Raw genomic sequence first — 25,406 nt, 5'->3', positions numbered from 1 at the left:
TATCCACAAAGAGAAAAAAAAATCTCTTTTCCTTCTAATCCCTCAAAGATATTGAGCAGAAGCAGCCCCAGAACTGATCCCTGAGGCACCCCACTAATCACCTCTCTCCTCAGAGTTCTATATTCCACTACTTGCTGTTTGTTATCTGTCTGTCAACCAATTTCTAACACATTCCACCACCTTAGGACCCACTTCCAGGTGTGCTCATGTTATTCATGAGCCTCCTATGCAGGAAAGAATCAAAAGCTTTGCTGAAAGCTAAGTAATCATCATCAAGTGCTCACCTTTGATCTAATTCACTAGTCACCCAATTAAATAAAGCAGATTCATTTGAAACTATCTTCCTCTGGTAAAACCATGTTATTTCAAAGTGACTCAAATAAACAAATGCATGCTTTCTCACATGCAGTCGTTTGTGTAGTGGAAGGGTTAATACTGTGTATCATTAATGGAACTGCTGGTGAAGAAAGATGGTCCTCGCCTTAATCCCAGAGCATAGTCTGTTACCTGACACATTATTACAGAAAGGACAATTTATATGTTCCCATGTATACAATTATATGTATATTACACACACATACACACAAGTGGAAACTCACTGAAGGAGGAACAGGGTAAATTGCAGAAATATTTCTTTATAAAAATAGCCTACATTCGCCAACAACATCCTATACCCGTCACAACACTGTTTTCGAAAAAACTACAGCACTGAAACTCTCCTGCTGGCACTAACAGACAACATCATGAGAGGGTTTGACAGCAGTAAACATTTTATATTGGTAATGCTAGACCTATCAGCTGCATTCGATACAGTAAACCATGGAATACTGCTAAATAGACTAGAAGACTTCGCCCACCAACGGCCAAGGAGGGAACACGTACAGGAGGTCTGAGGTCGGCCAGAGGAGTACCAGCGCACTGACCCCCTTCTGTGCCATGATCTCTTCTGCGACTGAAGAAGCGAGGAGCTTTGGCATTGTCCCACATTGCCATCAAGTCCATGTGGGGAGTTCCCCACCTGCGGGAAATTAGATCCATGGCTTGGTCCAAAACAGTGGCGTAGCCACGGGTGGGCCTGGGTGGGCAGGTGCCCACCCAACTTAGACCCAGGCCCACCCAACTGGCACCGGAACTGCAAGGCTGTCGCGGGATCCCATCACCGCGACAGCGAACAAGAGAATCCACGCCTCGCGCGCCATCACCGCACACATGGGGAAGCGCTGCTGCGGCCGTATGGCCAACCGGTCTTCCTGTTCGGGGGGGGGGGGGGGGGGGGGAGTGGAAGCGCCGCGCGCAGCTTCCGCTTCCTCCCCCCCATGCAGGAAGATCAGCTGCCTCTCCTGCTGCCACCAGCCTCCTGCTATCTTCGGGCGTCGGGCGGTATGGCCCGCCGATCTTCCTGCTTGGGGGGGGGGGAGGGAGGAAGCGGATGTTGTGCGCTGCGCTTCCGCTACCCCCCCCCCCCCCCCCCCGACAGGAATTTCGGCGGGCAGTACGGCCCGACGCCCGAAGATAGCAGGAGTCCGGTGGCAGCAGGAGAGGCAGCTGATCTTCCTGCATTGGGGGGAGGAAGCAGAAGCTGTGCACGTTCTTGAATGTGTATGTGTGGATGAGAATGGGAGTGTGTGTGGGTGAAAACTGGAGCCTGGGTGTGTATGTGGGTGAGAATGGAAGCTTGAATATGTGGGTGAATGGGAGCTCGAATGTGTGTATGTGTGGTTGAGAATGGGAGCCTGGGTTTGTGGGTGGGTGAGAATGGGAGCTTGAATGTGTGTATATATGGGTGAGAATGAGAGCCTGGGTTTGTGTGGGTGGGTGAGAATGGAAGCTTGAATATGTGGATAAGAATGGGTGCTTGAATGTGTGTATGTGTGGGTGAGAATAGGACCTTAAATGTGTATATGTATGGATGAGAATGGGAGCTTGAATATGTGTGGGTGAGACTGGGAGCATGGGTTTGTGGGTGAGAATGGGAGTCTGGGTTTGAGTGTGTGTGTGAGAATGGGTGCCTGGATGTGCGTCTGTGTGTGCATAAGAATATAAGCCTGGGGAGGGGTGAGAAAGTGAGAACTTGTATGTGTGTCTGCAGAGAATGTGAGTTTGTGGGGGGAGGGGGGAGAGCATATGAGAGTGACAGCTTGAGTGTGTGAGAGGGAGTCTGTGAGAGAAAGCGTGTATGTGTGTGTGTGGAAGGGAAGAAGACAGTAATAGAAGAAAGACACTGAAAAGGAATTAGGAAATGAGCTATAAGGGAAAAAATGGGAAAAAGAGACCAGGACCAACTGATTAGAAAAATACAAAGATCAGACAACAAAGGTAAAAATATATATCTATATTTTGAGATGTTAGCAATTTAAATATAAGCAACACAACCGCTCTCTCAAAATTTATGGACAGGTAGGAGCGTGTATAAAATCGTAATAATAAGAAGGCTAAAGTACCACAAATCACCATGAATTATGTTTGTATCATTAAGTAAACCTCATACTTAGGCGTAGATGTGAATGCTATGCTGCATAATTCGGCATTATTTATCAGTAAAAAAAACAACTAGTAGACCTGCATGCCTACAGCCCACCCATGTTAACCTTGTGCCCACCCAAAAAATCAATTCTGGCTATGCCACTGGTCCAAAAGCTCCCACTCTCCTGGATCTAAGCGCTTCAGACTTAGGAAGTCTGCTTGTATGTTGTCCTTCTCGGCGACATGAGATGCCACTAACAGCGCGAGATTGTTTTCCGCCCAAGCCATGAGCTGCTCTGCCTTGTCTGCCACGGCTTGACTTCTGGTGCCTCCTTGATGGTTGATGTAGGCCACAGTCGTCGCATTGTCTGATAGGATGTGGACCGATTGACTGCGTAAGCACGGGAGAAAGTGTTGCAGAGCCAGTCTGACCACTTTGGTTTCCAGGCAATCGATCGACCAGCTGGATTCCTCCGGGGACCAACTGCCCTGAACTGAATGAGACTGGTAGACAGCTCCCCAGCTGGAGAGACTGGCATCCGTGGTCACCACTACCCAGCTCAGAACTTCAAGATCCATCCCTCGAGATAAGTTGTGCGGGCAAAGCCGCCACCCAAGACTGGACCTGGCGTGATTAGTGAGTGGTAGAGGGAACTGGAACTCCTCCGACTTGGGATCCCACCGGGAAAGCAACGCTCGTTGTAATGGTCTCATATTAATTTATTTAAAAGCTTTTATATACCGGAATTTAGCTGGCTGCCTTCATTCCGGTTTACAGATACAACAACTTAATACATTTGGGAGCAACTGACATCAAACAGGAAAACAACTGACATCAAACGAGACTAAAAAAAACAAGAGACATCAAACAAGTTAAAAATCAACATCAAAAATGCAACTTGATAATTTATCAACTATTTTAAGTGTTGAGGAGAAGGGCATGGAGTATAGTCCGGAATATGATATAGCGTAAGGCGGCGAGTATTGAAGGTAGATGAATCTATGAAAAAAATGATTATTATGAGCTTGAGGTTATAAGATTGACTGTGATTAGGTGATGGATGTTATGAGTGGTTAGCCAATTCCATCTTTGAAGGTTTGTCTGAAGATCCATGTTTTGAGTTCTTTCTTGAAAGTTTTGGTGTTGCTTTGAGAACTAAGGTAGTGAGTTCCAGAGTTTAGGTCCTGCTATGGAGATGGCTCTGTTTCTTATGTAGGATAGATTAGCTAGAGGTAGTGATGGGATGTTTAGCTGTACTTTTCTCGAGGTTCTCGTAGTGCGTTGTGATCTGTGTTTTTTTATGATGTTATCTAGGGCGGTGTTTTCAGTTTTGTATATTGTATTGTGTAAGATGGTTAGTATTTTGAATTCGATTCTTTTCTCTACTGGAAGCCAGTGGAGATTGTAGAGTACAGGGGTGATGTGGTCTGATTTTCTTTTGCCAGAGAGGACTCTGGCTGCTGCGTTCTGAAGAAGTTGTAGTGGTTTTAAGGTTGTTTTTGGGAGTCCAATCAGGAGTGAATTGCAGTAGTCAAGGCTGGTGAATATAAGTTGTTGTAAGACGGTTCTAAAATCTTTGTGGTGAAGCAGTGGTTTTAAGTGTTTAAGGATTTGAAGTTTGTGGAAGCCCTCTTTTGTTTTCATTGCGATGTGCTTTTTGTAGTTTAGTTCAGTGTCTATCCATATACCGAGGTCTTTTACGTTGTCCTTTAGTTGTATGCAGATGTTGTCTATATGAATGGAGTGGTTGCTTTTTAATTCAGTTTTTTCTTTCTATCAGAAGGCATTCGGTTTTGGACATGTTTAGGCATAGCTTCAGATGGTTTAACATGTTTCTTATTGATTCGAGGTGAGAGGCTGCTAGTTTCAATGCGTCTTCGATAGTGGAGGTTATTGGTATAAGGAGTTAGATATCGTTGGCGTACATGTAATATGTAACGCCTAGACCTGAGATAAGTTGGCAGAGTGGAAGTAGGTAAATGTTAAAGAGTATAGCCGAGAGGGCAGATCCTTGTGGAACTCCGGTTTCAAGGGGGATGGCATCTGAAGAGTTGTTATTGAAGTTGACTTTGAAGAATCTGTTTCTGAGGAAGGATGTAAACCAGTCAAGTGTTTTGCCTGAGAGGCCGATGTTGGCTAGTCTTGATATTAGACTATTGTGGTCGACTGTGTCGAAAGCGGCGGATAGGTCAAGAAGAATTAGTATATGGCTTAACTTGTTGTCAAAACCTCTTAATATATTATTTGTTAAGTTGAGTAGCAGAGTTTCAGTGCTGTGGTTTTTTCTGAAGCCATGTTGTGTGGGGTGAAGGATGTTGTTGGTTTCGAGGTGTTCAATGAGTTGTTTCAGGGCTGCTTTCTCAGTCAATTTTGCGAGTAAGGGTAGGTTTGAAATAGGACGGTAGTTGTTCAGGTCGTCTGGGTCTAGGCTTTTCTTCTTTAGTACTGGTTTTTGCTCATATGAGCAAAAGCCCAGGGAACCACCTCCAGAGTGGACGCCATGGAGCCAAAGACCTGAAGGTAATCCCAGGCTTTGGGCAGTGGGAGCGACAAGTGACAAACCTGCTCCAATCTGGTCATTCAATCCGGCGGGAGAAAAACTTTCAACACTGGTATTGAACCAGGCTCCCAGGAAGTCCATCATCTGAGAAGGGACAAAGTTGCTCTTAGCCTGATTGATCACCTAGCCGAGTGACTCAAGGAGATTGACCACCTTGCCAATAGCTTCTAAACAGTGCTCCCTCGACTTTGCCCTGATGAGCCAGTCATCCAAATAGGGATGAATGAGAAGGCTTAGTCTCCGCAGGGCCGCTGCTACTACCACCATGATCTTGGTGAACGTGCGGGGAGCGGTAGCCAGACCGAACGAAAGAGCACAGAATCGGTAATGCATTCCCAGGACCATGAAGCGAAGAAACTTTTGCTGATCTTCGCGGATGGGTATGTGCAAGTATGCTTCCATTAGATCCAGAGAAGCTAAAAACTCGCCCTTGCGGACCACTGCGATCACCGAGCGCAGAGTTTCCATGCGGAATTGCGGCACCTTTAGAGCCTTGTTCAACTTCTTGAGATCCAAAATGGGTCAGAAGGATCCCTGCTTCTTTGGGACCACAAAGTAGATTAATTTATTCAAGGCCCTTAGATCTAGGATGGGACGGAATCCCCCCCATTTTCTTTGGAATCAGAAAATACTTGGTGTGGAATCCCCACCCTCTTTGCCCTGGTGGAACAGGCGCGATCACATTGGCTAGTAAGAGGGAGGAGAGCTCTTTTTGAAGCAGCTACTGATGCAGCGAGTGACTCAAACTTGGGTCCAGGTGCTAAGCAGGAGACTCAATTGATTTAACCTGTACCCCCACCTCTTGATGATGCTGAGGACAAGTTAGACTGGGCCACTGGTTTATGTAAAACCATAGCCTCCCTCCTTTGGCTATGTTCTTCACAATCCAGTCAAAACCCCGTCTCTGGTGTTGACTGGGTTGCTGTGCCTCAGACAAGCACGAGGCCTGCTATGTACAGGATCAAGAGGGTGGAGGATAGCGCCTACTTGGCTGGAAAAAAGTACCTCCTTCCACTCTCTTTAGGGAAGCTTTGGTGCATCCCACTGTCTGGACTGATCCGGGTACGACAGGGAAAGGAAAATTGGTTCTTACCTGCTAATTTTTGTCCCTGTAGTACCACGGATCAGTCCAGACTCCCGCCCGGGTTGTGGTTACTTTTTGATTCGTCCGCTCGAAGGTTTTTTCCTTTTTTGTTTGGTTCTTAACAGCCTTTTGGATCCAGTTACATCCTATCGGAACTTCAAGGCACCGGAAATCTTTCTCAACTGGATATATATGTAAGAGCGGTTCTTTCACGTGTTGATAGATCACATTACATGCTGGTTGTTACTTGCTTGATCTTCTACTGGTTAACTTTACCTTTTCTTGCTTTGATAACGTTTATACTGAAGGGATGCAGGGTGAGCACTGTCCTGATAGAGGAAAAACTAAAGGGTATCCTATATCTCCACCTGCTGGACAGGAGGCTCAACCCACTGTCTGGACTGATCGGATATGTACAGGGACTGCTAAAACCTAATCTCTAGTAAGCTGTTTTTATCTCTTTTCTACTGTACTAAAAATATATCAGATGAGAACTCCATGTCCATACAAACATAAGAAACTACAAAACAGTTCACTTACCCTAAGGTGAATGATAGATAACACCGGATGTTTGACATATGATCTGGATACAGACTTGCTTGCTGACACTTTTTTCTATCTCAGAATTTTGAGACTTACAAGTGCTTTGTGTTAAATGTTTTTTTGGGGGTTTATAACAACATAATGAAAGACGGCAGATAAAGACCAATTTGGTCCATCTAGTCTGCCCAGCAAGTTGTTTTTAGGGGAGTATTAGCAACTGCCGCTTCATTCAGGATGCCTCGGCTCCTAAGAGGTGCTTCTTGGGGAAAACATGGACTCCCAAACTTGCTTAAGTGCACCACCACAGCTAGGCATTTTGTGAAGACATATGGGGTAGATGCTAGCCCAAACAGCAGTAAACAGTACTGAAAATGCTGAATTCCCACTACAAAAGGAGATACTTCCGATAACTGGTGAAAATAGGTGTGAAAATAGGTGTGTGTGTCCTTCAAATCAAGAGAACATGGCCAGTATCCTTTTTGCAAGAAAGGGATTATGATGCCAGAGAAACAATTTTGATTTTAAAGAAATTTGTTCAGGGCCCTTAGATCTAGGTTGGGACGAAGTCCCCCTGCTTTCTTTGATATCAGGAAATACCAAACGTAAAATCCTCACCCTCTTTCCCCTTGGTGAGCTCCCTTTTAATGGCCAGCTTCCAGTCCCCATAAAGGACTCATGGGGCAATCTGGCAGGGCACTCAATAGATTTGATTTGTACCCATTGCGCAAGATAGCAAGGACACACTGGTCTAAGGTTACACTGGGCCGCTGGCTCGCATAGAACTGCAGCCTGCCCCTGACTGGAAGATCCTTTGCCTTGGGTTTGGCGGACATGGCTATGCTCCCTGTGATCCAGTCAAAACCCTGTCCCTAGCTCTAGCTTGGACTTTGGGGGGTGGGGGGGTGGGTCCTCTGTTGCCTAGGGCAGCTACAAAGGGTCTGCGATTGTTGATGGGGTAAAGGAGGAGGAGGGTAGTATTTCCTCAGGTAAAAGAAAATCTTCCATTCTCCAGACCTCTGGATTAGGAGGGTGGGTCTTGGGTGCAGAGTTGCATGGTGGTCCAAGTTGGCCACCATGTCCACCTTATCTCCAAAGAGATTCTCTCCTGTGCATGGCATATCTGCAAGTTGTTCCTGCACCCCCCCAGTCAGAGCTCCGAGGCCCACAGCCAGGCAAGTCTACAAGCACTGATCCCCGTTGCAGAGACTTTTGATGTTATTTCGAAAACATTGTAGGTCGACCAGACTCAGTGTTTCCCGCACTCCAGGTCCTTGTACGATAGTTCCTTGAAAGACCTTTGTCCCAAGAGCATCCATTGCCCTCTGATTCTTCCTTGGGGACGCAAAGGAAGGAATCCAAAGGTGCTTGGCCTTGAGTGAAAATTTGATGACCACAGACAGGTGTGGTAGTTGTTGCTTGTCAAACCCAAGAGCCTTTTGAACTGCATCTACCTTCCTGTTTATGGAAGGCACCAAGAGGTGGTGTTCCCACATCCTCCTCAGCAGCTCCACAAGGATCTCATGTACTGGGACTGCCATGGTTTCCTTAGGAGGTTCCACATACTGGAGGATATCCAGCATCTTGTGCCGGGTATCCTCTTCTGTCTCTACCTGAAAGGGGATGGCATCAGCCATCAACCTAACAAACCCTGTGAAAGAGAGGCTCTCCGATGGAGACTGCCTTTGATCGGCCGGAAGAGACTAGTCCAAGGGGAGACCATCTGATGCTTCGATGTCAGAAGCATCTGAATAGTCATCCCACCAGGGATCATAATGGGCATAGTCATAACTATTAATCGACAGGCAACGGGCCGTGTGGTGCTTTGCAGTATGGGAACCGGCCAGAGACAGTTATTTACCTGTATCCTTCTAGGAAGGGCATAGTTAGAGAAGAGGGCTGAACTGCCTGGATACGGTACAAGATTTGAACCTATTTCCATCTCTACCTCACTGCATGGCCCTTAGTGAGATATTAGTGTGTGCAGAACTTTCCTTAATTTGTCCTTCCTCACTACCTCACCACTTACTGTGCAACACTAAATTAGCATCATTAGCAGATTCTCACCTGAAAGCAGGTCTCAATGCCAGGAATCCTTGCAGCTCAAACTCCTCCGGAAGTGGCAACACTGGAAAACAAAGAGAGAAGATCAACATCAACTCTAATGGACTGACCACTGCACACAGTAAATACCAATCATACAATCAGGATTTCACAAGCCTCATGTCTCAAGGCAAACTGCAGTTAATACAGTGAGGGTATAGGCACACATCCAGCTTCTCCATCTAGCAAGACTAAGGCACAACACACCATGAACTTACAACTTTGCCATGCTAGCTCTAACCTGCCTGACCAGAGTTCAGGCTCCTTACTGTTGGCAGTGAAGAGATCCTCCTCCCGAGCATGAAAACTATTCAGAAGGGAAATCAGCCAGGGCCAGATGCTGCAAAGAAAAAGCAAGACACTTTCACCCCAATCACAAAGGAAGCCATATCCCCTCTCCCACATTATCTACACAGAGGCAATAATTCAAAAGGGCTTTACAATTTAAGGACACTGATTTAATTATTCTCAGGATCCCTGACGTAGGCAATTAGTTAATTAGATATTAGATCTTTTGTCTTTGCCAGTTTTAGGTAATACGTGATTTTTATTCTACCTTTTTTGTAAGCTGCTTAGGACATGGGATAATTGCAGCTTATACATTTTTAAAATAAATACATGGGCAAAAGTTTACCTGTGTAAAAAAGGAAAAAAAAACTGATTCTTAACTGCTAATTTTCATTCCTGGAATATCACAGATCAGTCCAGACTCCTGGGTTTTGCCTCCTTTTCAGCAGATGGAGACAAAGAAAGTTTTACTGATACCGACATAAACCTAGTGTGCCACCTATAGTCCCTCAGTACTGACCTGTACCCAAGCCAAGATGAATGCCATAATAACCCTAATGTAAATCGATCACATTCTCTCAACGAGCAGGAGGAAAGTGGAACCTTGGAATAGAAAACTCCTTTCCAACCATAGCAACAGGAGAACATTAATGAAATCCTGAACAATTCATCAGCATATATACACACACAACACTAAAAGCGTACTCTCCCCAACAAAAGGGTGGGACTCTGGCCTGACCTGTGGTATTCCAGGATTGAAAATTAGTAGGTAAGAACAAATTTTCCTTTCATGTTCATACCCAGATCAGTCCAGACCTCCTGGAATGTACTCAAGCTTCCCTAATTAGGGTGGGATTGCGAGAGTCCCACTCGAAGAGCACTAACACCAAAGCCCATGGCCTCTGGAGTCTGGACATCCAAGCGATAATGCCTGGCAAAAGTGTACAATGACTTCCAAGTGGCCGCCCGACAAATCCCCTGTGGCGACACCTGCTGGCACTCAGCCCAAGAAGCCGCCTGTGACAGTACAGGGAATCCTTAACCCTTCCGGTACAGGGCGCCCCCTGACAGACATATGCCGAACCTATTACTTCCTTCACCTACCACACAATGGTGGATTTAGAGGTTTTATGCCCCTTCTTTGCACTATTCCATAGTACAAAAAGATGATCAGAAGTCCAGAAACTATTAGTGATCTCAGATAACATAATAGCACCAGTCTTTTATCCAAGAGCCTCAGATCCCTCGCATGAAGCATTGATGCATCCAAATTTGGGAACGCCAGAAAGCTCCACCGTCTGACTCAAATGGAATGCAGACAATCTTTGGGAGAAAAGAGGGTACCATATGTAACAAGATCTCAGAGTCAGATCTTCAAAAAGGGACATCTTCAAGACAATGCTTGAAGATCAGAAATTCTTCAGGCCGAACAAATTGCCACTAGGAAAACTACCTTAAGAGGGAGATCCTTCATAATTGCTCTCTTTAGAGGCTAAAAAGGAGCCGCACACATCCCTCTCCGGACCAAGTTAAGATCCCAGGAAGGACACATTTTCTGCACCGGAGGATGCAAATACTTTGCCCCCACCCCCCACCCCTGGAGAAGTCACACCACATCCAGATGTGAGACTAGGGACACTCCTTGCACCTTGCCTTGAAGACAGCCCAAAGCCACCACTTGTACTTTGAGGGTGTTAAAGGCCAAACCTTTCACCAACTCTCTTTGCAAAAAAAAAAACGTTAAAATGTGTGCAACTGATGCCAGAATAGGTGTCATGCCCTGATCTGAACACCAAGACTAGAAAACTTTCCAAATCCTCACATAGGCTAAGAAGTGGATGGCTTTCTTGCCTGAAATACCCTTTCCACTTTAAATACTTCCTCTCAAAAGCCAAGCCATGAGACAAAAGCAAGCCGCTTGATCTGAAAATACTGGACCCTGATGAAGAAGTTTCAGTAGATAACTAAGTCACAATGGTACATCTATCACTAGATTGATCAGATCCATGAACCATGGTCGTTGTGGTCACTCTGGCGCCACTAGAATCACTTCTCCTGGATGTTTTTTTACCCACCATAAAACTTGTCCCACCAGTAGCCACGGGGGAGCATGTACAGAAAAATCCTCCCCCCTTCCCCCGCAAGGCCAAAATAGAATCAGGGCATTGATTCCTTCTGCTCAATGTTCCCGTCTGCAACTGTAGAAATGAGGTACCTTGGCATTCTGCTGAGATGCCATGTGGATCATGCCCCATCTGTAATGGACAAGATGCATTGCCTCCTCTGACAGCTCCCACTCTCCAGAGTCCAGCAGCTGAGCTGAGAAAATCTGCTTGAATGTTGTCCACCCTGGCTATGCGAGATGCTACTAGCAATGCCAGATGCTGCTCCACCTAGTGAAATAACTCCTGGGCCTCCTGAGCTACTGCTAGACTCTTGGTTCCCCCTCTTGTTGATTGATGTAAGCCACCGTTGTCGCCTTGTCCGACAGGATTTGTACCAGCCAACCGCGTAACAGAGGTAGAAAGGCAACTAACGTGAAATGCACAGTCCTTGTCTCTAACTAATTGATAGACCATGATACCTTGTCCTTCGACCATTGGTCTTGGGCAGACTGATCCTGGCACACCACTCGCCATCCGGTGAAACTGGCATTGGTGGTAATTACCACTGAATTTGGAACCTCCAAGTCTACCCTGTGATTCAGATGGGCCCAACCAAGCCACCATGAAAGACTGGAGCTGGTGGCCCCCTCGAGTGGCAGTGGAAGATGAAACTGCTCTGACAACGGATTCCACCAGGAAAGAAGACTCTTCAGAGGCCACAAGTGTGCAAAAGCCCAAAGGTCTAACTCCAAGGTTGATGCCATACAGCCTAGAACTTGAAAGTAGTCCCAGACCCTGGGCACCGTAGCCTCTAACAGACCGCAAACCTGCATCTGTAGTTTGCACATGTGATCTCTGGTAAGAAACACCTTCCCTATCCTGGTATCGAAGCATGCCCCCAAGAAATCCAGAACTTGAGAAGGGATGAGATGACTGATAGATTCACCACCCAGCCCAGGGATCTCAACTGCCACAGAAAATGAGACATTGCCTGTCTGCAGAGGGCTTTTTTTCCCTCCAGACTGTAAGATTTGCACATCTACCATCTGCTGGAGACAGAGAAATACTAAGGGACTGCTGATGGCACACTAGGTTTTATAGTAGTGTCAGTAAAACTTTCTCTATCTCCATCTGCTGGATGGTAGGCAAAATCCAGAGTCTGGACTGATCTGCGTATGAACAGGAATGCAGTTTGATTACTGTACCTCCCCTATACATATATGAAATAGCACATGTACTTTTAGTTATACAAAAAAAGGGGTGGAGTTGTTGAAGTGAAAGTGCCAAGATTTCATTTTTAAATCTTTGTATATATTTTCACCTATTTTGCATCTGCTTCCATGAGGGTGAAAAGTCCACGAGTTCAAATGTACCCAAAATGGTTTTCCCATCATGATGATGGAAAAAAAAAAGTCGACAGCAAAGTGTTCAGTTTACACTCGTGTGTTATTTTTGTTGTCTGAGTTAAAAAGAATTTTCAGCACAGTGGAACCACACTAACCTATGCCGAATTAAAAAAAAAACCAGGACACATGCTGCATGCCACCATCTCAACAATCTGTTCTGTAAGTCTGAATTATGCTTTCTTTACATTTATAATTAGACTGTTCTCACTAAAGCAGGAGTTTTTCTCCACTAAAAGTAACAGATGTAGGGCAGGAAATCACTGCAGCAGAGCTTCACTACATGCTGTAATGGCTTCCTTAATAATTTTCTATCGCATTGTAGAGTTAATGCGATCAGCAATTTTAATTGCTCTTTTTGCAGTCTTTGCTTCAAGAGTTTTGTTTTTTTTTACCAAATTTTTTTTCACATGCTTCTGTGACATGAGATTTAATATGTTAAATAAAAATGTCAGGATTACAATCTAATGACACTCAAAAAAGGCTGCAACTCAAGACGTAGACTGCAGTTTATTTCCTTAGAGGGTGTGCTCCCAAAACGAAATGCAATGTCATACGAGATGGTAGAGGATTGCAGGAATCCTGTTGCTTTCAGCCTCACATAAGGTTGCTAATACACTTGGTTTTTGCAATAGTCAGATGCATTTTGTCCCAGCACCTGGGATAATTGAGTAGCTGGAAATGCTGTAAGTGATAACTAAACAAGGATAACGAAAGTTTCCAAAAATGTTACAAAACTCACTACTGTCTTTCATCTACCGCCGACTCCTGGAAGACGCTAGGTCGAAGCTTCAACCAATCCAAGGAGACTTTAATTGCAGGAAGTGGGTCGGCACCTGTGGATTCCTCCTGATATTCATTTTGGAGTGGACACTTGCACAAGATACCAAGAAAAGACACTGAAAGAGTCAGAGAAAGAGATAAGGAAACTGAATTTAGGTGTTCACACTGCTTCCCTCTCATTCAGCTGTCCAAAAAAACAGGGGGGGAATTCAGAACAGAGATGGTAATCAAGTGGGATCTCTCAGGAGTCCGTAATCATGATTTCAAACTTTTGATAATGATCAGGAAAAGGGTGTAAAGAGGAGGTTATTTGAATGTGCTCCCATGCCACTTCCTTCCATGAGATGATAGCTACATGCTCTCATCCCACTTACACAAATTATGCTTCCATGTTCCCCCCACCCTAGCTGATGCCTATGTGTTCGGCTCCTAGTCACAGTATTTTCCACACCACCCAAGATCCTATATTGTAATACTCACTGAAAAGGGCCAATAGATGTGTCCAACAGAGCTGCTCATCCTGACTATAGTTGTGCTGGCTTGTCTCACTGCTAAAATCCCGCAAGTGATGTAGCTGAAATAGGTTAATGACCGTGATATGGACCAGCTGTTGAGAGTTGAAGGCCTTCTGGAAAAGGATCCTCTGTAACACAATTATATATATATATATATATATATACACACATATTTAGTTCTGATCTTTGCAATATCTAGAAATACATATATAAATCTAGATATCTATATATAAATATTCCTTAATATTTGGGCAAGGCTCTTTTCCTTGGCCTTACAAACTTATCCCAGTCCTACTGGGGGAAGGGAGGGGGGGGGAACACGACATTCTGCTATTGATGCTCTACAACTGAATACAGATTGCCAACTATTCTTGCCTGAAAATCAAGGCAGCAAAACACCTCAAATAACAATACATGATCAATAGAAAATGAAGTATAAAATCACAGATCTCATTAATCTCAATCTTATAACAAACATGGCATCAGAGCTTCAAAGTGCTAAGATTTATCTGATGTCTCTTGCCACCTAACTGGCTTCAGGCATTTTCAAAAAGCACTCAGTTTATCATTTGCCAATTCCCTGAAATATGTTATGCATCTCTAAAATTGTTATATATTACAACTACTCCACAGAACAGTCCCCACTCACTTTCTTGGTCTTTCTGAACAGCTGCTCAGTTTTGAGCCAAACTAGCCCTGAGCTTTAAGGAGAAGTGGGTGGGATTGTTGGCTCATTTATCCTGTCTTCTAAAGAGAACACCCGTTACAGGTAAGTAACTTTGCGTTCTCCGTGGACAAGTAGGACAATAAATCAGCCACACAGGTGAGGACTAACATGTTGAAGGTTGTATGCAAGGGTTTGCTATCTTTTTATTGCAGGAAAGGACATGCAATCTGTGTCACACTTGATGTTGGAAGAAGAGCTGAAGGGATTAATTAAGCTTTTGAAGAACCGTTTGGCCAAAATTGCTGCAACATGAAGCATTCTCTAGGTAGGAATGATTTGGGAAAATGTGGATAGAAAACCATACGGCAGCTTTGCAGATATCTTCTATAGAAGCAGAGTGAAAATGAGCTAAGGAAGTTGATATAGCATTAACTCAATGGAGTTTTACCTTATTTTGAAGGTGCTGTCCTGACTGAGCATGTGGACAGAGCTCTTTCATAACTGAATAGCCCTGTTTGACTGGACTGAAAAATAGTCGTAAAAGGCTTTCTATAAGTCTTCATCCTTTTCAAATAAAACAAAGCTCTTCTGCAAATCAAGGTATGAAGAGCCTGTTTCCATTGCCATGTTATCTTGGAAAAAACATAGTTAGAAAAAAACTGAAAGGTGCAGCTGCAAAGGTTAAAAGTGTGGACATTGTTTAAAAATATAATCTTAGGGATTCCAAGATGGCCGATCAGGCTTGACATGGCTTGAGCTGTTCAGTTCAGTGTGCTGCGGCAGTCAAAAAAGCAAACAGAATGTTGGGAATTATTAGAAAGGGAATGGTGAATAAAACTGAAAATGTCATAATGCCTCTGTATCGCTCCATGGTGAGACCGCACCTTGAATACTGTGTACAATTCTGGTCGCCGCATCTCAAAAAAGATATAATTGCGATGGAGAAGGTACAGAGAAGGGATACCAAAATGATAAGGGGAATGGAACAACTCCCCCATGAACAAAGACTAAAGAGGTTAGGACTTTTCAGCTTGGAGAAGAGATGACTGAGGGGGAATATGATAGAGGTGTTTAAAATCATGAGAGGTCTAGAACGGGTAGATGTGAATCGGTTATTTACTCTTTCGGATAGTAGAAAGACGAGGGTGCACTCCATGAAGTTAGCATGGGGCACATTTAAAACTAATCGGAGAAAGTTCTTTTTTACTCAACGCACAATTAAACTCTGGAATTTGTTGCCAGAGGATGTGGTTAGTGCAGTTAGTATAGCTATGTTTAAAAAAGGATTGGATAAGTTCTTGGAGAAGTCCATTACCTGCTATTAATTTCACTTAGAGAATAGCCACTGCCATTAGCAATGGTAACATGGACTAGACTTAGTTTTTGGGTACTTGCCAGGTTCTTATGGCCTGGATTGGCCACTGTTGGAAACAGGATGCTGGGCTTGATGGACCCTTGGTCTGACCCAGTATGACATTTTCTTATGTTCTTATGTTCTCCTGGGCCCAGCAATTTACCTCATTATGGCTCACTCTGGCAGGAAAAGGAGAGCCAATCATCAGAGAACTTCATCATCACTTTCTTTGCCAGCTGTCTCGGGCCCAATGAATGCCCACGTACGTTGTGGAGGTCCAACTCTGGGAGCTAGCTTGCTGGAGGCAGATCGGGAAGAAGCTGTACCCGGCTCCCTCTCCCAGAGCTTTCCATCTCTCTTTCCCTGGAACGACTTTCCCCCTCCAACCCAGCGGAGATTCGCACGCTGGATCAGTTGTAGGGGCAGGCGTCAGCTGAAGACGCTGACGATACCAGGGACCCCCACTGACATTGCTGACTCAACGATTTCAGCCTTTGTGCCTTCTGAGGACCCCCATGCCTGCAGGGGACTCTACCGACCACGTCGCTTCTAAGCACCTTGGAGATTCAACTTTATTACTTTCTTTTCAATTAACTGAGCTGCTAAGGCCTTCTATAATAACTATCAAAGCAGTTTGGAATGCTATTCAAGTATTAAACAGTAATATTTCTCATCAGATTACACCTGTTATAAACTATTTGAGTCATCTCGATGGTAGTTTGAAAATCACTGGAAATTGGAATTGCTACTACTAAAGTTAATTATGACTCCTTAAAAAAAAAAAAGATCTTGGGACTGTGTCCGATTTACAACAGATTATAAAGGAAAATCAGTGGTTCTCCTCTAGGCTGGAATATTTAGAAAACCAAGTGGGAGGGAAGAACCTTTGTTTTATAAATTCCTAAAGATTCAGCATTAGCTCCTAAAGAGATGTGGAAGAAATATTTAATTGATATTTTGAAGATTCCTGAACAGGTGTTTCCACTTACTTCACGCCTTTATTATATACCATCTTTTAAGAAGGGAGTGGTGGATCCCAATGATATGCAAGTTTTCTCCTACTGATAAGTCCTCACTGGATGTTCCTGCTATCCTGGAAACTTTATTTAAGGGTTTTTTTTATATACCTCTCAGAAAGATTTGGTCAAACAAGCTACTTTGTTTCTTTTCCATTGGAATCTGATAAAGATTGGATCCTTAAAATGTTTTATTCATCATCTGTTGGAACTTTTTTTGAATATGAAAATTCATGTTTTTTCCGATTTATCCAAGCAGACTCAGAAAAGGAAGAAGCAATTTGTTATTTAGACCCAAAGTTTTGGAATTGGGAGCCTCTTATTTTAAAGTTCCCTTGTAAATGCATTATAAAATACCAAAATACTTTTTACACCTTCTTTCATCCATCTCAGTTGTCTGTGTTTGAGTAATAAAGTTTCCTCAATGTCATCTTCTTCTCCTAAAGCCTAGTCAGGACGTATAAGTCTGTATGATGTTCGTTCATGATAGTGGCTCTCCATATAGCTCTCTTTCTTTTCTTATTATTATTACTTGAAGTAGTGTTATTGGAATCCTCAATTTTGAGGACTTTAAAAGTGATGGGGTTTTTTGTTTGTTTTTTTTTTAATTTTTTTCCTTTCTTTTTCCATTGTTATACACCATATGATTCCCATTCAAGTATTTTTCTTGAAATGTATATTAACATAAGAACATAAGAAATTGCCAAGCTGGGTCAGACCAAGGGTCCATCAAGCCCAGCATCCTGTTTCCAACGGAGGCCAAACCAGGCGACAAGAACCTGGCAATTACCCAAACACTAAGAAGATCCCATGCTACTAATGCAATTAATAGCAGTGGCTATTCCCTAAGTAAACTTGATTAATAGCCATTAATGGACTTCTCCAAGAACTTACCCAAACCTTTTTTGAACCCAGCTACATTAAACTGCACTATCCACATCTTCTGGCAACAAATTCCAGAGCTTTATTGTGCGTTGAGTGAAAAAGAATTTTCTCCAATTTGTCTTAAACGTGCTACTTGCTAACTTCATGGAATGCCCCCTAGTCCTATTATTCGAAAGGGTAAATAACTGATTCACATCTACTCGTTCAAGACCACTCATGATCTTAAAGACCTCTATCATATCCCCCCTCAACTGTCTTTGCCAAGCTGATCAGCCGTAACCTCTTCAGCCTTTCCTTATAGGGGAGCTGTTCCATCCCCTTTATCATTTTGGTTCCCTTCTCCATCGCAACTAAATCTTTTTTGAGATGCAGCGACCAGAATTGTACACAGTATTCAAGGTTTAGTCTCACCATGGAGCGATATAGAGGCATTATGACATTTTCCGTTTTATTAACCAATCCGTTCCTAATAATTCTTAACATTCTGTTTGCTTTTTTTTGACTGCTGCAGCACACTGAGCTGACGATTTTAAAGTATTATCCATTATGATGCCTAGATCTTTTTCTTGGGTGGTAGCTCCTAATATGGAACCTATCATGTAACTACAGCAAGGGTTATTTTTCCCTATATGCAACACCTTGCATATGTCTACATTAAATTTCATCTGCCATTTGGATGCCCAATCTTCTAGTCTTGCAAGGTCCTCCTGTAAATATATCACAATCCACTTGTGATTTAACTACTCTGAATAATTTTGTATCATCCGCAAATTTGATAACCTCACTCGTCATATTCCTTTCCAGATCATTCATATATATATCTATATAGAAAAGCACCGGTCCAAGTCCAGATCCCTGAGGCACTCCACTATTTAACCTTTTCCACTGAGAATATTGACCATTTAATCCTACTCTCTGTTTCCTGTCTTTTAACCAGTTTGTAATCCACAAAAGGACATCGCCTCCTATCCCATGACTTTTTAGTTTTCTTAGAAGCCGCTCATGAGGGACTTTGTCAAACGCTTTCTGAAAATCCAAAATCCAAATACACTAACATCTACCAGTTCACCTTTATCCACATGTTTAACCCCTTCAAAAAATGAAGCAGATTTGTTAGGCAAGACTTCTCTTAGGTAAATCCATGTTGACTAGTGTTCCATTAAATCATGTCTTTCTATATGCTCTACGATTTTGATCTTGAGAATAGTTTCCACTATTTTTCCAGGCACTGAAGTCAGGCTCACTGGTCTATAGTTACCCGGATCGCCCCTGGAGCCTTTTTTAAATATTGGGGTTACATTGTACCTGGCCAATGGATGATTTTAATGATAGGGTACAAATTTTAACTAATAGATCAGAAATTTCATTTTTGAGTTCCTTCAGTACCCTAGGATGCATGCCATCCGGTGCAGGTGATTTGTTACTGTTTAGTTTGTCAATATGGCCTACTACATCTTCCAAGTTCACAGTGATTTCGTTCAGTTCGTCTGACTCATCACCCCTGAAAACCATCTCCGGAACTGGCATCTCCCCAACATCCTCATTAGTAAACACAGAAGCAAAGAATTCATTTAGTCTTTCTGCAATGGCCTTATCAAGAGCCCCTTTAACCCCTCAGTCATCTAATGGTCCAACCGACTCCCTCACAGGTTTCTTGCTTTGGATATATTTTAAAAAGTTTTTATTATGCGTTTTGCCTCTATGGCCAACTTAATTTCAAATTCTCTCTTCGCCTGTCTTAATGTTTTACACTTAACTTGATAATGCTTATGTTTTATCCTATTTTCTTCAGATGGATCCTTCTTCCAATTTTTGAAGGATATTTTTTTTTGGCTAAAATAGCCTCTTTCTCCTCCCCTTTTAACCATGACGGTAATCGTTTTGCCTTCCTTCCACCTTTCTTAATGTGTGGAATACATATGGACTGCGCCTCTAGGATTTATTTTTAAACAATGTCCATGCCTGTTGAACACTTAACCTTTGCAGCTGCCCCTTTCAGTTTTTTTCTAACTATTTTCCTCATTTTATCAAAGTTTCCCTTTTGAAAGTTTAGTGTCAGAGATGCAGATTTACTTATTGTCCCCCCCTTCCAGTTATTAGTTTAAATTTGATCAAATCCTGTGTTCCACTAATAATTAAATCTAAAATAGCTCCCTTTCTTGTTGGTTCCTGAACCAATTGCTCCATGAAGCAGCCATTTATTACATCCAGGAGCTTTATGTCTCTAGCAAGTCCTGATGTTACATTTACCCAGTCAATATTGGGGTAATTGAAATCTCACAAGACGCTGGTGCAGGATTAAAGTTTAATCACCAAGAAATGTTGTTAGAGTGTTTACACAATTAAACATCAAACACATATAAGGATTTAAAATGGCAACTCCATGAATTTCAAGTAATACTTTAAACTCGGTCCCCCGACACGGTCCCGTGTTTCGCCAGGCTGCGTCGGGGGGGAACCAGGGATACATTCAAATCTAGAGTGTAAAAACAAATACAAGTCAGTTCAAAACAATTGGTGAAGCTAGGCTACAATGTGACATACGTTTCACAAAAGTACATACCTCTAAAATGTCACCCGGAGCGCGCAGGCTCACACAGGTGACAGCTATTTAAACGGAGGAAAAGGCGCGAACGTGACAGCTTTCGCGAGAGCTGTCAAGCACTTACTTGACAGTTCCCGCGAGAGCCAGACAGCCAGAAAATCTCGATGGATATATCCCTAGTAAAACAAGTGCCACTCAATTTCTCTATTGAGGCCCTGAGGGGCAACCGTGTCAAGCGTAAAGATCCACCTCTGCTCCCTCCGGCCCAAGGCCTCAGGGAAGTCCCCACCCCGAAGGGGGGGACGGACAACCTCAATTACTGAAAAAAGAAGGTCGGAGACGGTGTGACCAGATTGAATCCAGTGCGAAACCAGGGGCTCATCTACTCTATGAAGGCGAATGTTGGAGCAATGCTCAATCATACGGGTTTTTAACATCCGGGTAGTTTTGCCAACATAGAGTAGAGAGCAAGGACATTTAATAATGTATACTACCCCCTTTGTACAGCAGTCTGATGTGGAGCGAAGTGTAAAAACTCGCCCCGTGCGAGGATGTATAAACTCAGGGGCCAGTGTGGTATGACTGCACATGGTGCAGCGGCCACATGGACCATGTACCCCAACACTATCAGTCCAATCAGCTAAAGGGGATGTGTGGACCAGCCGGTCCCGCAGATTTTTACCCCGTCTAAAGGTAAAGCGTAGAGAACTGTCAAATAATTCAGTCATGGCTAGAGATGCCCAATGTCTCCTAATCATCGTGGAGATTGCTCTCCCCAGAATCGAGAATGGTAAAATGCAGTTGTTAGCGTCATCTTCTGCGGGGGTGGACTGTACAAATAGCCATTCACGGGTAGAATGCAACGCCCTTTTAAAAGCACGTTTAACTACTCTGTGCGGGTAGCCACGCTCTATGAAACGTTCACTCATCAGGCGCCCTTGCGCCACGAATTCGGGACGAGTGGAGCACAGTCGGCGTAAACGTAAAAATTGTCCAGAGGGAATATTATCCCGCAGAGCGCGGGGATGGCAACTCTGGTACTGAAGAAGGGTATTCCGGTCGGTGTCTTTACGATACAGAGACGTGTCAAAGCCATCTACCCCAGAGGTTATAGTAATGTCCAGGAATGCTATGGTCCGTGGATGAATACAAAAATTGAATTGAATGTGTATATTAACTGAATTTAGCCAATCTAAAAAACAGTAAAACTGAATGTCGGTCCCAGTCCAGATGAGCAGTACATCGTCAATGTAACGACGCCATGCAAAAATGAACTGAGACCATTCAGAGGGATAAACATTTTGACACTCAAAATGGTCCATAAATAAGCACGCCAGACTGGGGGCCATGGTGGCCCCCATAGCTGTGCCCTTAACCTGTTGAAAGTAAGCATTCTGAAACCGAAAAAAGTTATTGGTAAGCGCTATCTCTGCTAATTGAGTTAGAAAAAGAGTCGATACGCGATGTGGGTGAGGTCGTTTGTCTAAAGTGTCTGAAATCACCTGTAGAGCCTCATGTTGGGGTATGTTAGAATAAAGAGAGACCACATCCAACGTGACCAGAAAAAACGAGTCAGTAGGGTAACTTAGTTCCGATAGCAAAGTTATGAGATGTGTAGAGTCTCTCACATAGGATTGAATCAGTGGCACAAAAGGCTTCAAAAAACAATCCACAAATTGTGACAAAGGTTCAAGGAGAGAGCCAATACCAGCGACGATAGGTCGACCAGGCGGGTGTGTCAGAGTTTTATGTATTTTGGGTAATGTATAGAATTGTGGCATAATAGGAAAAGGTGTAGTCAAAAACTTTTGCTCCTTAGCAGTAATCATATGTCGGTCAGCGGCAAGTTGTACTATAAGTTTAATCTGATTCTTCAATGACTCAGTGGGGTCAGTCAATAATGGTTTATAAAAAGATGGATCGCTCAATTGCCGAAGTGCTTCACCATCGTAATCAGAGCGATCCTGGACCACTATACCACCTCCTTTATCAGCCGGTTTAATAATAATGGACTGGTCCTTCGACAGAGTGGCTAACGCGTTTGACTCAGCCCTTGTCAAATTAAACCGAACGAATGGAGTATGGGAAAATATATTGTGTACTCCCATACTCACTAGACGTTCAAAAGCCCCAAGCGTGACATCAATGGGGCCGGGAGGGATCCATCGAGACCTGGGACGTACCACTGACAAATCAACAGAGGGTGCAGTATCCTTAAAAAACAGTTTAAGCCTCAGTAACCGAAAAAAACGATGAAGATGTGTAAATACATCAAACATATCCCCCTTAATCGTGGGAACAAAGGAGAGTCCCTTTCGTAACACACTCAATTCATTCATTGATAGTTCTCGAGAGGATAAATTATAAACTGTTTCCTCAGTCACTGCCAAGGGTCCGCTTGTGCTCGCGTTATGCGTACCGGTCTCTGTATGCGCTGCGTTGATCCGGTCCCCCGTGATCGCGTGCTGCGGGTGTTCCGTGGATTCTGGCCAGAATCTAAAAAAGAGGCAGCGATTGACGAATAACGGGAAGAGGAAAATTGTCCAGAAGATATATCCCCAGCTGGCCCTGCTGGTTCCTGAGCATCCGCCGAAGGGGGAGCCCGGTTTCGACGGGAACCGCCGCGATGCCGTTGTGCCATAGAGTCTTCTGCCGAAGAGTCCCCCGAGGAGGAAGTATCCTCGGCAAAAGTCACCTTCTTGGAGGGTTTTTGATTCATCCATTTATACACATAACCTGACTGGTAGTCAGTAGCGTCTCTTTGAAATTTGCCAAATTTCACCGCTTTTAAGTCTGTGCGGAACTTGGACAAATTATCCTGAAACTCAGTCAGTTGTTGGTCAAACGATTCCAATGCTGTAGAAGCTTTAATGGTATCCAATTTCTGTGTGACTTCAGTCTTAAGTTGATCAATAAGCTCTTTGTTGGTTTCAATGATGAGGACCATCAAATCCAAAGAACATTTGTTTAATATTTTATTCCAGCATGTAAGAAACGTAGTATTATCCGTATGTAAACGAGGGGCCTTCTGGATACGAAGTCCCCTAGGGATACGACGTATGCGGCAATATTCAGTCAGCGTGGAAGAGTGAAGTTCAGCCCTGGTTAAGCGTTTCTGAGTGTTAATCAAGTCCGTCCAGACTTGATATATCCATCACACGGTTGCCCCTCAGGGCCTCAATAGAGAAATTGAGTGGCACTTGTTTTACTAGGGATATATCCATCACACGGTTGCCCCTCAGGGCCTCAATAGAGAAATTGAGTGGCACTTGTTTTACTAGGGATATATCCATCACGGTTGCCCCTCAGGGCCTCAATAGAGAAATTGAGTGGCACTTGTTTTACTAGGGATATATCCATCCACGGTTGCCCCTCAGGGCCTCAATAGAGAAATTGAGTGGCACTTGTTTTACTAGGGATATATCCATCGAGATTTTCTGGCTGTCTGGCTCTCGCGGGAACTGTCAAGTAAGTGCTTGACAGCTCTCGCGAAAGCTGTCACGTTCGCGCCTTTTCCTCCGTTTAAATAGCTGTCACCTGTGTGAGCCTGCGCGCTCCGGGTGACATTTTAGAGGTATGTACTTTTGTGAAACGTATGTCACATTGTAGCCTAGCTTCACCAATTGTTTTGAACTGACTTGTATTTGTTTTTACACTCTAGATTTGAATGTATCCCTGGTTCCCCCCCGACGCAGCCTGGCGAAACACGGGACCGTGTCGGGGGACCGAGTTTAAAGTATTACTTGAAATTCATGGAGTTGCCATTTTAAATCCTTATATGTGTTTGATGTTTAATTGTGTAAACACTCTAACAACATTTCTTGGTGATTAAACTTTAATCCTGCACCAGCGTCTTGTGACACTTGCTTATGTGCAAGGCTTTGCTTCTTCTCTTTCTGGTAATTGAAATCTCCCATTATTATTGCACTGCCAAATTGGTTAGCTTCCTTGATTTCTCTTAGCATTTCATCATCTGTTTGAACTCTGATATAGCACTGTCCCATTGGTTATCCTCCTTCCACCAAGTCTCTGTGATGCCAATTCTGTCAATCTCATCATTTGCTGCTATACACTCTAATTCTCCTATCTTACTTAGACTTCTGGCATTGGAATACAGACATTTCAAAGTGTGTTTTTTGTTTGTATTAACAACCTGCTTTTCAGTTGTTAGGGATAATTCGGAAATAATTATCTTCGATGATTTTTTACATATAAGCACATGAACTATGTTTGCTTTTAATGGAACCTCTCTGTTGGGCTGCCCTAACTCTGTTTCATTAGTATCCTTCAAGGATACATTTCTCCGAACCATGCACTGCTGAGTGACTGTTGGCTATTGAAATTTACATAAATAAAATTTTTAAAAAAGGGAATGTAGCGAAGTCCAAATGTATTCCACACATTAAGAAAGGTGGAAGGAAGGCAAAATGATTACCGGCATGGTTAAAAGGGGAGGTGAAAGAGGCTATTTTAGCCAAAAAAAATCCTTCAAAAATTTGAAGAAGGATCCATCTGAAGAAAACAGGATAAAACAAGCATTGTCAAGTTAAGTGTAAAACATTGATAAGGCAGGCAAAGAGAGAATTTGAAATGAAGTTGGCCATAGAGGCAAAAACTCATAAAAACTTTTTAAAATATATTTTGAAGCAAGAAACCTGTGAGGGAGGTTAGATGACCGAAAGGTTAAAGGGGCTCTTGGGGAAGATAAGACCATTGAAGAAAGACTAAATTAATTCTTTGCTTCTGTGTTTACTAATGAAGATGTTGGGGAGATACCGGTTTCAGAGATGAATTTCAAGTGTGATGTCAGATGAACTGAACCAAAGTTCATACACTGCTTTTATGTTACATGTAAACCGATGTGTTGTACCCAACGAATGTCAGTCTAGAAAAAACTTTAAATAAATAAATCACTGTGAACCTGGAAGATGTAGTAGGCCAGACTGACAAACTAAAGAGTAGCAAATCACCTGGACGAGATGGTATGCATCCCAGGGTTCTGAAGGAACTAAAAAATGAAATTTCAGATCAATTAGTTAAAATTTGTAACCTATCATTAAAATCATCCATTGTACCTGAAAACTGGAGGGTGGC

The 25,406-nt window shown here is 43.4% G+C and overlaps 1 protein-coding gene across 5 annotated transcripts in view; it reads right to left on the bottom strand.

Moving 5' to 3' along the window:
• Nucleotides 1-25,406, bottom strand: part of SMG7 (SMG7 nonsense mediated mRNA decay factor) — a 169,485-nt gene that overhangs the window by 29,597 nt on the left and 114,482 nt on the right. For all 5 annotated transcript variants that reach the window (XM_029617622.1, XM_029617623.1, XM_029617625.1 and 2 more), the window contains 4 exons: nucleotides 13,811-13,973; nucleotides 13,290-13,446; nucleotides 9,021-9,091; nucleotides 8,716-8,776 (listed from right to left, as the gene is read on the bottom strand). In XM_029617622.1, the coding sequence (XP_029473482.1) occupies nucleotides 8,716-8,776; nucleotides 9,021-9,091; nucleotides 13,290-13,446; nucleotides 13,811-13,973 (452 nt within the window). The remainder of the gene's footprint in view (nucleotides 1-8,715; nucleotides 8,777-9,020; nucleotides 9,092-13,289; nucleotides 13,447-13,810; nucleotides 13,974-25,406) is intronic.

Source organism: Rhinatrema bivittatum, chromosome 10 (genome assembly GCF_901001135.1).
Source record: "Rhinatrema bivittatum chromosome 10, aRhiBiv1.1, whole genome shotgun sequence".
Classification (NCBI taxonomy): Eukaryota; Metazoa; Chordata; class Amphibia; order Gymnophiona; family Rhinatrematidae; genus Rhinatrema; species Rhinatrema bivittatum.
Note: the sequence above shows the minus strand (reverse complement) of the source record. Positions and strands in the feature narration are given on the sequence as shown.